The sequence below is a fragment of the Chiloscyllium plagiosum genome, chromosome 31 (assembly GCF_004010195.1).
Source record: "Chiloscyllium plagiosum isolate BGI_BamShark_2017 chromosome 31, ASM401019v2, whole genome shotgun sequence".
Lineage (NCBI taxonomy): Eukaryota > Metazoa > Chordata > Chondrichthyes > Orectolobiformes > Hemiscylliidae > Chiloscyllium > Chiloscyllium plagiosum.
The window spans coordinates 7,278,869-7,296,708 of NC_057740.1; the positions used below are offsets into that span (position 1 = coordinate 7,278,869).

The 17,840-nt window shown below is 39.2% G+C and overlaps 1 protein-coding gene across 1 annotated transcript in view; it reads left to right on the forward strand.

Moving 5' to 3' along the window:
- uhrf1 (ubiquitin-like with PHD and ring finger domains 1) overlaps positions 1-14,255 on the forward strand; it is a 36,947-nt gene extending 22,692 nt beyond the window's left edge. The window contains exons 9-16 of the mRNA XM_043720915.1: positions 280-384; positions 1,925-2,031; positions 2,593-2,755; positions 6,405-6,542; positions 6,635-6,743; positions 10,430-10,590; positions 10,912-11,010; positions 13,121-14,255. Coding sequence (XP_043576850.1) covers positions 280-384; positions 1,925-2,031; positions 2,593-2,755; positions 6,405-6,542; positions 6,635-6,743; positions 10,430-10,590; positions 10,912-11,010; positions 13,121-13,267 — 1,029 coding nt within the window. The 3' untranslated portion in view covers positions 13,268-14,255. The remainder of the gene's footprint in view (positions 1-279; positions 385-1,924; positions 2,032-2,592; positions 2,756-6,404; positions 6,543-6,634; positions 6,744-10,429; positions 10,591-10,911; positions 11,011-13,120) is intronic.
- The last annotated feature ends 3,585 nt before the right edge of the window (positions 14,256-17,840 follow it).

A 17,840-nucleotide genomic window follows, 5' to 3' on the forward strand; every position in this document is an offset into this window, starting at 1 on the left:
TTACCATAATGTGTTGTATGAGATGATATAAGAATTAAACTTAGGGTTCTGCAGTATGTAAAGAATCCAATTTTAACAGAACTTCTCGGCAGAGGTTGACACTTGTGCTATAGAATGGTTTTAGTAAAGCTCAGGTGCAGGTTGTTAGCCCACCTGCCCTCTTGGCAGACTTGCTGTGTTACATTGTGGGGAAGGAATTTGGTTAAGCTTGTTTTGTTTTATTGTTTGCACTATGGTTATCTTGTTGTTAATCTTTTCACTTGTTTTCTCAACTTGAAGGTGAGTGAATCTGGGGTTCACCGACCACATGTGGCAGGAATTCATGGTCGAAGTAATGATGGAGCATATTCCCTTGTGCTTGCAGGTGGCTATGAAGATGATGTGGTGAGTGAAATGCATTATTGTTTAAGCTAGTGATCTGAATTTTCTTATTTTCCAAATTGTGCTAATATTTTTCTGTCAAAATATCCACTTGGAACCTTAGGAATGGCAACAGGCCATTTGGTCCATTGTGCTTTTGCTGACGTTTTGGTATTCCCGGTGGTTGGGAGCCTCAGCATTTGCAATTGTCCAACTGATTTGAGGTTCTTTCAGCTTGATTGGAGAGAGTGAGTATTGTAGGCTGGTTGAACGAACTAACCATGACACCATTGTCATGGCGGGATGGTGGAAATTATTCAGTTAAAAAGAATGTAGTGGTAAAAGGAGACAATGTAGCGTGGGGGATTAACTCTATTTTCTATACCAAAGAGTAAGAGTTCAGAAGTCAGCGTAGCTTGTCTGGTGGTAGAGTTCTAGCTATCTGCTCAGGGTTGCAGAGGACCTTACAGGGGGAGATGTAGGATCTAGTCATCATGATTCATGGTCTATTGGTACCAGAGATGGGCAGGACCAGGCAAGTTATTCTGTGTAGCCAGCATGAGTAGCTGGGCAGTAAAAGCTAAAACCGTACTATGTGCAAATTGACGTAGACCCAGTGAGATTAGAAAAATTAATATCTCAGACTGCCACTAATACAGTGGAAAGTGGATCTGTACTGTTGGGATGGACTACATCTGAAGAAGGGCTCATGCCTGAAACGTCAATTCTACTGCTCCTTCGATGCTGCCTGACCTGCTGCGCTTTTCCAGCAACACACTTTCAGCTTACACCTGAAATGTGTTTGGGTCAGTGTGTTTCAAGCCACATAACTTGGGGGGGTGTCTCTCAGCTCTGCACTCGGTCAATAAACACTGGCACAGTGAGGAAATTAAAAGTGCTATTAAATGGACAGTGAAGTTGGATTCAACAAATGGAAAATGGTGCTGTAAAGTGAAACATGTAGATCACAAAGAAGTGGGAGATTCCACCTTCAAATCTTAACAACTATCCTGAAAAACAATGCAAACATCTTAGAACACTTTGACAAATTGGCATTCCCCCCATCAAGGATGAAACTGAGAATGATTGATTGTCTATTCTGGCATCTAATAAGCTCTGCCAAAGAGGTTTACGGCAGCTCAACTAGTGAATGTTCCTATCTCTCGTCCTGTGCTGCAGGAATGGGGTGTTATCCTAGGGAAAAGAAATGGGCCACCATGCATTTTCTTGTGAAGGATGCCTAAACTTAGCTATTCAAGATGGAACAAGGCATTGTCTTCCTTGCAAGCAATGAGAACCAGGAAGAGGCCTACTAATCAGATGACTTGGCTCTTTCTGCTTGCCTGGAAAGGCTAGCAGAGAAATTCCTGCAAATTTCCCCACAGTTCAACTGATTGTGATTTGACAGTAATAGATATCCAGGCCTTGCGTGATAGATGATCACCATGACTTTTGGTTATAATTTTTGGTGTCAATCTAATCAGTAGAAAATCGCAAATACATTCAGCACATTCAGAACTTTGCTGCAAAGGTGGAGATGATTGTTGAACCCTTTCTTTCTCAGGATCATGGCAGTGACTTCACCTATACAGGAAGTGGCGGACGTGATCTTTCTGGAAACAAACGTACAGCAGAACAGTCTTGTGATCAGAAACTGACCAATATGAACAGGTTGGTTCTTCTTTATAATATCTAATTAGTTTTAATCTTGCCTTTGTTTAGTAAAGAAAATGCTGAACAGAGCTTTTTTTTGGTTATATATTTGTGCGCTTATGTTGCTAGTTTGCTGATTGTTGATTTTAAAACAGAATATCAGATTTTAATCTAATTCTGGTGGATGGGTCAGACTATCAATCTGATTTACATCATCGTGTATACATAGGAGTTGGTTCAGAGATAAATGCCTATTACTAGAGAATATGGTTTGCTTTCTTTTTAAGTGATAATATTCACTTGTGACTTTTTGACATTGAAGCCTTTTTTCTTTTTCTTAAAATCACATTTAGTTTAGTACATGCCTTGATATTCATTTTCCATCCCAACTTCTCACAAATTGCAGATTGATTTAAAAGGTAAAATAGTGAATTTCCCCATCAGAAACTATGGTCTTTTTACCAAATATCTAATAGATATCATGTATCTTGCAATTACACATTATGGTCAAACACTGTCTTGTGTGTAAATGTACACTTTGCTTTAATACATAATTGAGATAAACTTTTTATTTTGAAGGGCTCTAGCTCTTAACTGTAATGCTCCCATTAATGATAAGGTGGGAGCCGATGCTAAAGATTGGAGAGCTGGAAAATCAGTCAGGGTTGTGAGAAGTGCCAAAGGCCGTAAACACAGCAAGTATGCACCAGAAGAAGGGAACCGTTATGATGGTATTTATAAGGTGTGTATCAGTTAATTTAAAAGATTTTAATTTGTGAACTTCCTTTATCTTTTGTAACCCCTTGGGTTTTAATATCACTAATGCTCGGAATTTCATTTTTTGTCAAGAATGGTAGGTCATGGAAAGTGTTTTCTTGAATCAATGAACTTAACTTCTCTATTCATTGGTACTAAGTCAAACTGATGTTTGTTGCTTGCATTTTAATTTCGACATTTACTTTTACAAATTTATTTATTCATAGGTAGGCCTGTAGTATCAATCTATTAACACAAATAATAGAATCAGACAATTCCTACACTATGGAAACAGGCCCTTTGGCCCAACAAGTCCATGCTGACCTGCTGAAGAGTAACCCACCCAGATTTATTCCCCATCTCTAATATCCTATTATAGGATAATAAATCCTATTTTTGCCCCTGACCAATGCACCTAACCTACACTCCCTGAACACCAAGGGCAATTTAGGATGGCCGATTCAACCTAACCTGAATATCTTTAGACTGTGGGAGGAAACCTACGCAGACACAGGGAGAATGTGCAAACTCCACACAGACAGTTGCTCGAGGCTAGAATCGAACCCAGGTCCCTGGCGCTGTGAGGCAGCAGTGTTAACCACTGAGTCACTGTGCTGTCCCACTGTAGGACTGACTACTTATCAGTTACGTCTAAATAATTTCTGAGTGGAAGTTGTAATCTATAACTGGTTTATGTTACAATGAAGATCAATAAACCAAAGGAGTCAGATTTACTGAGTGACATCAATGAAAATCCAACAGATAACATTTCACCACTTGATAATCTTCAAAAATAAAGCAAAATTAAACTCTCATTAACAAGCAATATTATGATAAATATAAATTGCAAGAAAAATGCAGATACACTAAAGATAGATCTCTCTGATTTCTTTGAGATACAGGCTTTGCCTGTGTGACACCAATTTTATTTGGAGTGCTTCAGAACTGACTTTCCTTATAATTAGCTAGTAACATTCGAGCCGACAAGTGCTAAGCAATGACCATCATTGTGGAAAGAGAATCTGACCATCTCATGATGATGGTTAATGGCTCTAACATCACATCATTCTCTATTATCAATAAATTGGGGTCAGAATTGACCAGAAATCCAACTGGACTAACCATATAAATATTGTAGCTACAAGAGCAGAGTGAAGACTAGGAATTCTGAGTCAATTAACTCACTTTGGGGATTCATGAGAAGAGCAGAGTGAAGACTAGGAATTCTGAGTCAATTAACTCACCTCATGAATCCCCAAAGCCTCTCCATCATCTGGAAGACACTAGTCAGGAGTGTGATAAGATGACGTCCTCTTCTCTGGATGAATGCAGCTGCAACACCGCTCTGGAGACTATTTATTTTTTTCCTTTTTTTTCTAATCAGCCTGTTTAGAGATTAGATTAGATTCCCTACAGTGTAGAAACAGGCCCTTCGGCCCAACAAGTCCACACCAATCCTCCAGAGAGTAACCCACCTCCATCTGACTAATGCTCCTAACAACTATGGACAATTTAGCATGGCCAATTCAACTGACCTGCACGTCTTTGGACTGTGGGAGGAAATCGGAGCACCCAGAGGAAACCTACGCAGACACTGGGAGAATGTGCAAACTCCACACAGACAGTTGCCCGAGGGTGGAATCGAACCTGGGACCCTGGCGCTGTGAGGCAGCAGTGCTAACCACTCAGCCATCGTGCTGCCCCTACATATCTCTGGAACAGGCGGGAGTTGAACCTGGGCCTCCTGGTCCAGGGGTATGGACATTACCACTGCATTACAAGATGGTCCATTAGGTGACTTGAGTGTAAATCCACCACCTGGCATCCCAATGACAGCCAGGACTAAGCAGTCCTCTTGTTATCAATAATCCATCACCTTCAACAGTCACTTTCTCCACCACGGACACACAGTGGCAGCATTGTATACTTTTTAACAGATCATCGCAGCACCTCACCATGGTTCCTTTGACAAGACCTTCCAACCCATGATTTCTAATATGTATGTGAAGGGCGGTAGACACATGGGAACAAGTTTCTCTCTAAGTGGCACACTAATGTGATCTGCAAACATTTGCCAGTCCTCTGTCATTGGGTCAATATCCTTGAACTTTCTTCCTAACAGCATAGTATCTAGCGAGTTTTGAAAAGATTTGTAGCTCAGGTTGAGTTTCTGGATGTGAGGTTTGCTTGCTGAGCTGGAAGGTATGGTTTCAGATGTTTCATTACCATACTAGGTGACATCATCAGTGAACCTCTGGTGAAGTGCCGGTATCATGCCCCGCTTCATGTGTTTTAGGTTTTTTTTGGGTTGGTAATGTCACTTCTGGTTCTTGTTTTCAGAGTATGGTAGGTGGGGTCCAAATTGATGCGATGGTTGATAGAGTTTCGGTTGGAATGCCATTCTTCTACGAATTCTCATGCGTGCGTGTCTGTTTGGCTTGTCCTAGTCAAAGTGGTATCCTTCCTCATCTGTATGGAAGGATACTAGTGATAGTGCGTCATATCTTTTTGTGGCTAGTTGATGTTCATGTATACTGGTGGCTAGTTTTCTGCCTGTTTGTCAGATGTAATGTTTATTACAGCCCTTGCAAGATATTTTGTAAATGACGTTTGTTTTGGTTGTTGCCTGGATAGGGTCTTTAAAGTTCATTAGCTGCTGTTTAAGTGTGTTGGTTGGTTTGTGGGCTACCATGATGCCAAGATGTCTGAGTAGTCTGGCAGCCATTTCAGAGATGTTGTTGATGTAGGATAAAGTGGCTAAGGTTTCTGGGCACATTTTGTCTGCTTGTTTGGGTTTGTTGCTGAGAAATCGATGGACTGTTTTTTGGGTACCTGTTCTTCTTGATGACGCAGCATAGGTAATTTTCTTCTGCTCTTCGTAGTTACTTGGTGTTGCAGTGAAATACTGTCCTAATGCAGATTTGTTTGTGGGTGTTGGGATGATTTGCTTCTGTAGTTAAGTATTTGGTCCATATGTATTGTTTTCTTGTAGACATTGGTTTGAAGTTGCCCGTTGACTGTTAGCTCTACTGTGACATCTGGGAATGGTAGTTTGTTGTTGTTTTCCTTCTCTTTAGTGAATTTTGTGCCAATACAGGTATTATTGATGGTCTTGAAGGTTTCCTCTAATTTGTTTCATTTAGTGATGACAAAGGTGTTATCCATGTAGCAGATCCAAAGTTTGGGTTGGGTGGTTGGGAGTGCTGTTGCTGTTTGTTTGAGTTTCTGCATTTCTACTTCTGCTAGGAGTCCTGATATCAGCGATCCAATGGGTGTTTCGTTGATTTGCTTGTAGGTTTTCTGAAGTGAAGTGGGTGGTGAGGCATAGGTTCACTAGCTTGTACCTACTCCTTACAAACTACAGTTGTTTAAGAAGAAAGCTTGCTATCACCTCATCAAGTACAATTGGGCTTTGGGGAAAACAAATGCTGACTGAGTCAGTCTCTATGTTCTGTGAACATATAAGATGAGGCAGCATTCTGGTTCCTTTTCTTAGAGTATTTAGTTACTGACTATGGTATTAGCCCATAGTGTAGATGGTGATAGAACTTAAATAAAGGGGATTCCATGTGAAGTGACTTTTGTTAAGTGGAGATCATAATTCTGGCATGCCTATCCTTGTGTTTCTGAAATAGGTGGTGAAATACTGGCCTGAGAAGGGAAAGTCTGGATTTTTGGTGTGGAGATACCTGTTGAAAAGGGATGATGAAGAACCAGCTCCGTGGACCAAAGATGGGAAGGAGAGGATGAAAAAGCTAGGTTTAACTATGCAGGTTGTCCAATATTTTTTCACTTCGACAGCAAATTGTGATTTAGAGTAGTTTTGGTTGTGGAATGTGTTGCATTAATAAGTTTTATCTGACAGTACCCTGAAGGTTACCTTGATTCACTTGCCAATAAAGAAAAAGAGAACAAAAAGCGAGATGATGATCCTGAGCCAACACCGAGCAAAAGGAAAAGAAAATCTGATACAGGTTTGTAGCTTTGATTTCTAAAGTTGGAGTACTCCAAGCTGTTGCTGTGTTTTCACTTGGCAAATATCCTACTGTTCAGCCTGGTGGAGCACTTCTGTTAATATATGTCCACAAAATGTAGACTTTGTTTTGCGTAGATTCTGACCTTAATTAAGGTGCTCTTGACCACCCTAGACCAAGTGTAATTGCAATGGCTCTGCATATTTAACTGCCTGTGGTTATTTATAATCATTTAGCAAATCTTGCTAAAATTGAAGGACTGTATTGAGAAAACCTTTTTCTAAAGTTGAAGTTGGGGATGTCTTCAATGTTCGGTTTTATAAGTTTTTTAATGCAATAATAGAATGACACCTGAAATTTCAGATCACTGTTTTGGCACTTAAAGAAAAGTCGCTCAATTTTAAATTCACACTTTATAAAAAGGTATTTCTATGGAAGATTCGTTTTCAGACGTTTCGTCACCATACTAGGCAACATCGTCAGTGAGCTCCGTGAAAGGACTGTTACAATGACCCGCTTTCTATTTCTCTGTTACGGATTTCAATTAAATTGCTCTGCTGGCTCCAGAGGAATTACGACTTCAGATTGAGAAGGACAAGAAGGAAAAGTGCATTTATTATGCACTGTCCCTCATTGCATTTTCAAGAATTATTTTCCATTTAAGGGATAGTAAATGAAAGCTGCAGTGGTGTTTAAATTTCTTGATTCATAATCCAGATGCCTAAACTAATCATTTTGATTGCATAGGTGGCAACTGTTACCACCTTGTTTTTACATGAACATACACAATTAGCCTAAATGGTTGATAGTGCAGAAAAATATTCCAGAATCAATGCTTTTATATACCTCCATCCGTAATATTCTGGATGAGCATGCTGCATACACATGACCTTTGTAGTCTCCCAATGGCATTCTGAATAGTACAGGGATTTTAAATCCATACTAACCCCTGGAGGAATACAATTCTGAGAAATAACCATGTGTTGCAAAGGATTTAGAATGAAAATTAATAAGATTTTATTACATAATAAAGATTGATACTTAAAACATTTCACTAGTTAAGGTATGACAGGTTAAACCTGTTAAAACTGTCTTTCCCATGGATTCCAGAACTTATGAAGTCTTATTTTCTAGGTTCCTTGAACAGTCACAATTCACCACATCCTTGCACTTTGTTTAACCATCTTAACTCACTAACTATAACCTACATATAAATTCATTTGCAGTTTTAAGATTTTATTCATTTGCAGTTTTAACATCCCTTTATGTCATGTCTATAGTGGATCAACTGATCTCTAATTGCATCTTGTATTGGCTTCTTACTGCAACTCCTCAACTCATGACAACTGACTGGCAATACCTTATGCAAATGCTAACTTACTAGCAAGTGTTTTGTTCATCTAATTCTATTGATAGGTGCATCTCAGCAAATGTCACAAGACAAATGCAAAAACTTCATTTTTGCGTTCTTTTTATACACGCTTTGCAGGTAGCTTTAAAATATTTAGCTCAATTTGTGTAACCTTGTCAACACAGCAGACTTCTAGTCACATGTTTGTTACTCTTCACCAATTGAAGAGTGCTCCTTCTTCTGTAAACAATCTGAGCTTAATATGTATTTCCTATTAGGAGATCCTAAACACATCTGCTTCCTCATAACTAGACCTAAGGCTATTCTTATACCCAGTTCGATTTGCTGCATCTGCATCCCCTCCAACTATTAGCTATATTCTAATTAATATGTTCAGATGTTATTACACATCTCTGAAGCAGGTGGGACTTGAACCAAGGTTTTGGTCCTATTGCTGTGCCACAACAGTCCATCTCTTCTAACTACTGAGATTTTCCTAATCAACCTGTTCAAAGATGATGTTGCATACTGTTGGTGCAGATGGAACCTGACCTTGGGCGTCCTGGCTTGGAGGTAGAGATATTACCACTGCGCCACAAAACCCCATCCTTCCAACTGATAATTTTTAAAATCTAGCTTTTTTTTCTAATCAATCTGTTGAGATATTTTATTACACACCTGGAACAAATGGGAATTGAACCTGGGTCTCCTGGTCCAGGGCTTGGGTCATAATCAATATGCCATGAGTAGGTCTTTAACTGCTTGTTTAAAATTTAACTTTATTTTTCTAACCAATCCGTTTAGAGATGTTATTATGCACCTTTGTATCAGGTAGGACTTTCGGTTCTGGGGTAGGGACACCACCAATTCACCACAATTCACCTAACCGTTAAAATTATAAACTTGTATCATTGACAGGTGTTCCTAGTACATCAAGTTATCAGGTCCCCTTCACCAATCAGCATTTAGCTTGTATTCTCCTTTCAGTTAAATAAAACACGGTGGAGCTAAAGTGTGCAAATATGTTTCTGCCTTCATTTCAAGTGTCATTATTGAAACTACATAATAGTATTTGGTAATTAAAAATATACCAGACTTCTCATCACCTTATTCACCTTATTAATTAGACAAATATGCTAATGAGGTAAAAACTGCCTGCAGGTAATCACTCCAAGAACTACTTTTGTTTATACTTGAAAACAAACTCACTAAGATGGGTAGTTTGTGTTAACAGAATCCAAGCTGGGTGGTGATATAGAAACAGAAGCACATAGACTTTCTTTGTGGAGAGAGTTTATTAAATCTCCTCAGTCTTGCAAATCTCATAACTTCCCCAGTACTACAGCTATTTCCTAATTATGTATGTTCAAAGTCAATTGCTATCCACCCCTTATTTCATTTAGCCTTAACAATATTACCAAACCATATCAATGTGATTGACAAGACCTTAACAATTGAACATGAATAATCATGAGTATGAATTTGATTTACACCTTGTAGAATGTTGGAATTGTAATGTTCCTCATTGCTATTGTAGTTCTCTGTTTGGTTTGTTTCACAACCCTCCCTAATTTCAGCATGATAGTAAATCATTTAAAATAATTAGGGTGGCACGGTGGCTCAGTGGTTAGCACTGCTGTCTCACAGCACCAGAGTCCCAGGTTCAATTCCAGCTTTGGGGGACTGTCTGTGTGAGGTTTGCACATAGTTCCAGTGTCTGCATGGGTTTTCTCTGGGTGCTCTGGTTTCCTCCCACAGTCCAAAGATGTGCGGGTCAGGTGAATTGGCCACGGTAAATTGCCCACAGTGTTAGGTGCATTAGTCAGAGGGAAATGGGTCTGGGTGGGTTACTCTTCGGAGGGTCGGTGTGGACTGGTTGGGCTGAAGGGCCTGTTTGGGAATCTAATCTAAATTACACAAATTCAGATTGATAAATTAGTAAGAGTGCCACAAGGATAAGTAATATGAATTTTGAGAAACGGTTTTTCAGTTGCAAGTTTTTGCCTACAAACAAAGTTTTAAAAGATTGGTGTAATTACTTATCTAAGAGTTGTGGTGAGGTTTATAGAATTTTTAGACTGAGAATTAACTTCCATGTTAGCATTGGATATATAGGTGAAAAATTGTAAGTTACTCAGCTGCTAAAACCCAAGTGAAAGCAAAGAATAGGAACTCCCAACAACCCCAATACCCTCTGCATGTGAGTGCACATGCCACCAAATTCTTTCTGGAAACATGACACATTTGGATGACCTTTTTTATTATCAAAATCCATGCAATGTCTTCTGGTCTGATTCTTATATTTTTATATCTATCTTGGGAAATGCTTTTTCAGATGTGGACAGGTTTTCGTCAACCCCGTCACCAAAAGGCACTCCCAAGAAGCTGAAGGTGGAAGCATTCAAGTTGACAGCAGAGCAGAAAAAACTCATAAAAGATGATCAAGTTAACAAGAAAGTGTGGGATGAAGCACTGCTATCCCTTAAGGATGGCCCAGTAAGGATTGCATTCTGTTTCAAATTTTGTAATATAAGACTGGAATAATAGTGCAAAGTTTCCCTTGACCTGGGGTCTTTTGATTACTGAATGTTTATCTTAAAGGTGCTTTTTACAGTGTTCCAGATGAAATGGTCATAAGCAAGTGAAAGTAAATTTAACTTGTTTAAATTGCACCAGAGTTCATATACATTTTAAGGAGCTGTAGGAGAAAATACTGAACAATTAACTTCATGAATATGTGATATTTGTGAGACAATGTGGATACGATCTGTCAGTATTCCATGACAGTTAATCATTTGAAATGTGTTTTTTTTCCAGAAATTTCTATCAAAATTGGAAGAAACATTCTTGTGCATTTGTTGCCAGGAGGTAGTATTCCAGCCAATTACAACAGACTGTCAACACAATGTCTGTAAAGTAAGTACTCTAATTATTAAATGAAGGTCACTTAACAAAACTAATTTCAGATCATTTTGACTGCTGAATTAGGTTTAGTCAACAGAGACCTGTAAAACATTTGATCAAATTGGTATCTTTTAGTGCAGCAGTACTATTTTCAATTCAAAATTTATAGCTATTCATTCACAAAGGGCTTTTAATAAAACTAAAACTACTCACATAAAGAAAGCTATGATAAGCTGTCCCAAGAATAATATTAGACCCAGGAATTGAATGCAAGTTTTGTCAAGTATTTTGTTTTGTGACTGTATGAAAGTTGAATTGGATACTGTTGTACAATTCTTGAGTTGAAAAGACAGACATTTGTCATTGAATGTGTCAGTATTATTTGAGGAATAAACATATACTTTCTTTTCTATTTTTCTAAAACTGCAGATTATAATTTTAGCATCTGAAATGATTTCCAAATGACCAATTTTCGTAGAGTCATGGAAGGGATAGATTTTAGCTTGGTCTTCTGCTTCCAGCTTAGTCCTAATCTCCGTATTTTCCTAAAAGCCTTGAATTGCTTTTTTTTCCTTCATGAAATTTTTATTTAAAAATTCATACTCGAAATGAGGGCGACACTGGCTGGTTCCTAATTGCTCAGCGCAAATAAGAGCCAACATTACTGTGGGTCTGGATGAAATGTAAGCCAGACCAGATAAGGATGGCAATTCCTTAGACCCGTAATTCCATCTGTCATCGTGGGATATGAACCCAGGTCCCCAGAATATTACCTCAGTCTCTGGATTAATAGTCTATTGATAATGCCACTAGGTCATTATCTCCCTGGCTTTATGTTTTGTAGCAATATTATAATTGATCTTTACTTGAGTCTACGTTTGAACAGTGACATCCCCATTGTAGATGTAGATTTTGTAGAAACTTTGTGGAGGGTATAGATCATTATCATCATTGTTTTGAGTGGAAGCTGAAAATCTTTCATTAGTGTTGACTGTATCTTTCATTTGCTTTCATAAACACTAGTTTTTTGAAAAATTAGTTGGAACAAGTAATTCCCACCATTTTGCTGCATCTGAGTAATTTTGCCATCATTTCACACTTCCCTACAACATGCCACCTTTTTCCTCCATTATTAGCTACAATTCATTCTTCCATTTGTCCCAAGGAAGCCGTATCTCAAGTCAACGTATGGGAGTTGGACTCCCTTATCTTTTGCAGTTTATTTTCTTCCATCTTCCCAGTGACCCCACTGTCAACTATTGACAGCAACACATACATCACTTGCTGCAGTCCTCCACATTCACAGTGTGCTTTTATATACACCAAGAATTGCCCAGAAGATAAATTTGTCAACAGACTCTCCCTTGAACTGACTGATCAAAGCAGTCCAGATAACCAAAAGCTTGCGTGTAATAAATTTGGGTTCTGCAGAGCTGAAACTTGAACATATCCATTTATTGCCTTGTCACAAGTGACATTCTGGTTGTGCATTGCTTTTTTGTGAAACCTGTTCTCCAAAACTGGGGTGCTGGGAGCAGTCTGCGAACATTGACTCAAGCAGGATACTTTATGAAATCAATTCATACAAACAGGAGCATTTAGAGTGTAAATGTAGGAATAATTATTGGTAAAAGAGTACAGTTGACCAATACTGCACAAGGAAGGCCCAAGTCTGATCCAGCTTGTTAATAGAGAGTTGAAATCAAGATAGAAACATAGGAGTAACAATAAAAGTGGGATAAGAAACTGCTGATGGCGATAATGCGTGGACACTTGTGTCATTCAGCTCAAACTCACCAACCTCTCTCAACCACCTCTACTTTTTCTATTATCTTGTCAATCTTTCAGCATCTAGTAGTGGCTGAGCAAAACTTTCTAGCTCTGCTTGGAAGTACTGAAAACGTTGCTTCCCAGATTAGCATCACAATTAGTTTTGAGTTGTATTTTTAGGATTGAAATTGTCTTTTATCCAGCCCTCCTGACCTAAGTAATTCCTCCGAAACCTTAAAAGTGTATGAAATCTGATCATTATGTGCTTTGAAAGGACTTCTGTTGAAGTGCATTGGTGATTTGGTTGACAATGATTTGCGAATTTGTTTATGGAATCTTACTTTTCCCTTAGAGCTGCTTACAACGTTCCTTCAAGGCTGATGTGTACACCTGTCCTGCTTGCCGCTATGACATTGGCAAAAATTGCAACATGTCAGTGAACAAATGTCTGCAGACTCTTCTTACCCAACTATTTCCAGGATATGGTAATGGACGGTGATGCCTTTGTTTTCAGATTATTTCTTGCCTTTTTGTTGCTGATTATTTTTTACAAGCATGGGTATTCTGGCCTGTGTAATTTGACTGGAGGAAAGATTGACTAATGAATCCAGGGTAACTGACTTTCTATTCTGCAATCTTTCTGTAAAGCACATATGAACTTCAAAATCTTTGTGCTTTTTTTGTTTTTAGTCTAGGAGCTTGTCTAGATGTGCAGACCGATATTATTGGTGTAACAAAAAAAACTTTTAAAAATTACTACCTCAAAGTGGTGATAATTTTCTGGGATTTTCTTTGGCCAGTGTAGGTTCAGCTGAACATTGCCTATCTAGTCAGCCTTGATTCTCTTTGCTTAATACATTAAGCCATCACTTAAGTGCCTTAGGCCTGTTGAAGGCTGGGCTGTGATTGACTTCCTAGCACTGATTTTGTTTTAAACTGCAAATAGCACATTTGTTGACAAACTTAGTTGTGCAAGTCAAAATTATTTTAACAGGGAACATACAGGTTTTTTGCTGTTTTTTTTTATATAGAACAGTAACCTCTTATTTGTGGTCTTCATCATTTATTGATACTTTTTGAATTGTTAATGGTCTTTTTTACACCCTGGTTAACTGTGAAAAGCAATCCTTTATTAATTGAAATTTGTGAAAGGGGGATGTAACCTGGGCAAAAGAGGACCTGCAACATATATGTTTGTACTTGTAAATTTATTTTTCATACAGGCACCCTCTTTCTCCAATGGCAATACCAAAGGATGCAGTATGGTACCTCAACATTGCATAGACATCATTGCATATGTGATTTAGGCTTTTATGGAGTTAGACCATACATAATCTAATTTGTTAATTCTTTTTATAAAATGTTGTTTAAGGGTGCTAAATCAATACTAAAAGGCTGTGGAACCTTGTGAATTTTCACAGATTTTTTTTTCACTTGGTATATACTGTGTCTATATGCTGCCTTAAAATAAAGTTTCTTGCTTTTCACTCATGGTTTTATTTGTGTGAATCTCTGAAGTGCCAGCCTTGTGGATACTAGTATCAAATATATCCTAGCCTGCACTGAAAATTGGATGAGTTTTGTGATCTTGACCTTATTTTGTTTTGGATATTTAAGGTTTAATTATCCTCTTCTGACTCTGGATAAAGAATTTATGCAATATAAAGATGGCCATTACTTTGAAGCCATCTAGGAGGGCATGTTTTTTGAGCTATCATTGGGTAATGCACAAATCTTGCCAGGGTAATATGTGCTTTGCTGCAATTGTAGTACCTATCATCTACTTCTCATTGCACCAGAGCTGGAACATGCTGGGATATAGTTCCTGCATTGTCCCACAATATATAAGGTTAGTGCACAATGTGCACTATTTCTTATAAGATATCAAGTAGTCCTCCATTTTCATTTCTTTTTTTAAAAGTTTCGAAGCAAGTATTACAGTACTTATTTCACCTCTCCCTATAGCTCAAATCCTCCAACCCTGGTAGTAGAAGCTTGCCTTCTACTTCCTTTCTAAAATCCACAAGCAGGACTGCCTTGGGCAGACCTGTTGTTTCTCTTGGTTCCAGCCCCACACAACTCACCTCTTCCTACCTTGACTCGATCTTTTCTCCTCGGTGCAGTCCTGCCCAGTTACAACTGCAATTCCTCTGACACTTTATGCCAATTTCAGAATTTCCAGTTTGTGGGCTCCGGCCACCTACTCTTTACCATGGATGTGCAATCGCTTTATACATCCATCACCCACCAGGATAATTTCAGGGCTCTCTGCTTCTTCCTGGAACAAAGCCCTGAATCGTCCCCATCCACCACCAACTTCCTCTACCTGGCCAAGCTTGTCCTCACCCTGAGCAACGTTTCTTTGAATTCCTCTCATTTCCTTCGTGTTAGAGGGGTGGTGAAGGGTACCTGTATGGATGCCAGTTATGCTTGTCTCTGTGGGGTATGTGGAACGTTTCTTCTAGTCCTGCTTCAGCTCCCACTCATTCTTTCTCCAGTGTGTTGATAATATTATTCAGTGCTGCTTCCTTTTCCCGTTTTAAGTTGGAAATGTTTATTTATTTTTGCTTCCAATTTCCACCCTGCTCTCACCTTCATCTGGTCTGTTTCTGACTCCACCTTACCTTCCTGTTTCCACTTCAGGGATAGGCTGGCCACCTATATCCACTATAAACTTACCGACTCCCACAGTTACCTTGAGTACACTTTCTCACACCCTCCTTCTTATAAAGACTCTATTCCATTCTTTATGTTTCTCCATCCCCCTTGCATCTGTTCCAATGATGCCAACTTCAACAATGGAGCCTTCAAAATGCCCACCTTCTTCCTCAACCAAAGATTCCTCAGCATCATTGTTGGCAGGGCCCTCAGTTGGGTCTGACCCTTTTCTCACACTTCAGCTCCCATGCCCTCTCCCTCCTGCAACAGCGATAAAGTCCCCTTTGTCCTTACCTACCATACCTCCAGCATCTACATCCAGAAGATTATTAGCCGCCATTTCCACCACCACTGGCGAGATGCTTCCACCAGACATGCATTCTCCTCCTCTCCCTTGTCAGGCTCCTGCAGGGACCATTCCATCTGGGACCCTTTTCCTCTACCTAATGCATACCCTTGACCCTCACAGCCTCATAGTACCTTCCCTTGCAACCATAGAATGTGTAACACCTTCTGTTTATTTCATCCCTCCTACATTCTCATAAAATCATTTATATGAGTGAAAAACAAAAGTGGACCCAGCACCAATCTCTGGAAAACTGCTGGTCACAGCTTCCAATCCAATTAACAACCCTCTACCACCTACCTGTCTCCTACCATCAAGCTAATTTTGTATCCAGTTGGCAAGCTCTCCCTGAATCATTTCTTCAGCCAGAGAAGTGGTGTTGAATTCATTGCCACGGAGCGCAGTGGAGGCCAGGATGTTAAATGTCTTCAAGGCAGAGATTGATAAATTCTTAATCTCAACAAGGAAGTAAGGGATACGGGTAAGTGGCGTTGAAATGTCCATTAGCCATGATTGAATGGCGGAGTGAACTTGATGGGACGAATGGCCTTACTTCCACTCCTATGCCTTGTGGTCTTACTAATCAGTCTAACATGCAGAACCTCGTCAAAGGCTTTACTAAAGTTCATGTAGATAACATCAACTGCTTTGCTCTTGTCAATCCTTCTGGTTACTTCCTCAAAAAACTTGGATTGGTGTGTGAGATACTATTTCCCTCACACAAAGCCATTTGGGAAATTATGTTTCTAACCTTAATTCGAATGTTTGACAAACATTAGAAGCAACTAATAAGTGGAAACTGATGTTTTTGGATTGGGTTTCCAAAAAATGTTTGGGGGACAAAAAAATTTCAGATTCTCAACTGCAACATGCAGAGTGCCACAAAGATCAGTCCTGGGGTTTCAACATTCTAAAATAATGACTTTGATGAATGGACTTGGTACATGTAGCCAAGTTTGCTGATAACAAGTGGAGATGAAAGTTTAAGACACAGAATCTGCAAGGGGATTGTAGGCTAAGTGGGAAATATAATGTGGGAAAATGAGTGATTATTCACTTTGTAGGAAAAATGGAAAAGCAGAATAGTGAAAGGCTATAAGGGGGATCTGGGTGTTCTCACGTGAATCAAGTTAATATCAAGGTATAGCAAGTAATTTGAAAGACAAGTCGAAGGTTGGTATTTGCAAGGGAATTGAAATATAATACATGATAGTCTCACAGCTATAGGAGGGATTGGTGAGATTGCATTTGAGTGTTGTGGACAAAGTGAGGACTGCAAATGCTGGAAATCAGAGTCTAGAGTATAGTGCTGGAAAAGCACAGCATGTCAGGTAGCATTCGAGGAGCAGGAGAATCGACGTTTCGGCATAAGCCCTTCCTGATGAAGGGATTATGCCTGAAACATCGATTCTCCCTATCCTCATGCTGCCTGGCCTGCTGCACTTTTCCAGCACTATACTCAACTTTAAGAGTATTCTGCATGGTTTTATTCTTGGTGAACTGTATACTTATATTGGTTTAGAGAAAACTTACTAAGCTCATTGATAGAATAAAGGGGTTATCTTATGAGGCAGGATTGAGTAATTTGTACCTATTCTCATTGGAGTTTAGAAGAACAAGAAATGATCTTATTGAAGCATAAGATTCTTTTGCCTATAGATGGCAACAAGTGGCCATGAGTATAAAAAAATGTGCACAAAGAAGTCTACATCCTGGATGGCTCAAGGGAAGCTGCGTCCAGTGTCAAAACGACTAAAGATATTCTACACTCAGTTTACTCAGTGCTTCATGCCATGATGAGTGTGAGTATTGTAAGATTGCTGCCACTAAATTGGATTGCAGTGGTTGGGAAGTCAGCTGCTAGGCATCTCTATCACATATACATTAGAGTCATAGAGATGTACAGCAAGGAAACAGACCCTTCGATCCAACCTGTCCATGCCGACTAGATATCCCAACCCAATCTAGTCCCACCTGCCAGCACCCGGCCCATATCCCTCCAAACCCTTCCTATTCATATACCCATCCAGATGCCTCTTAAATGTTGCAATTGTACCAGCCTCCACCA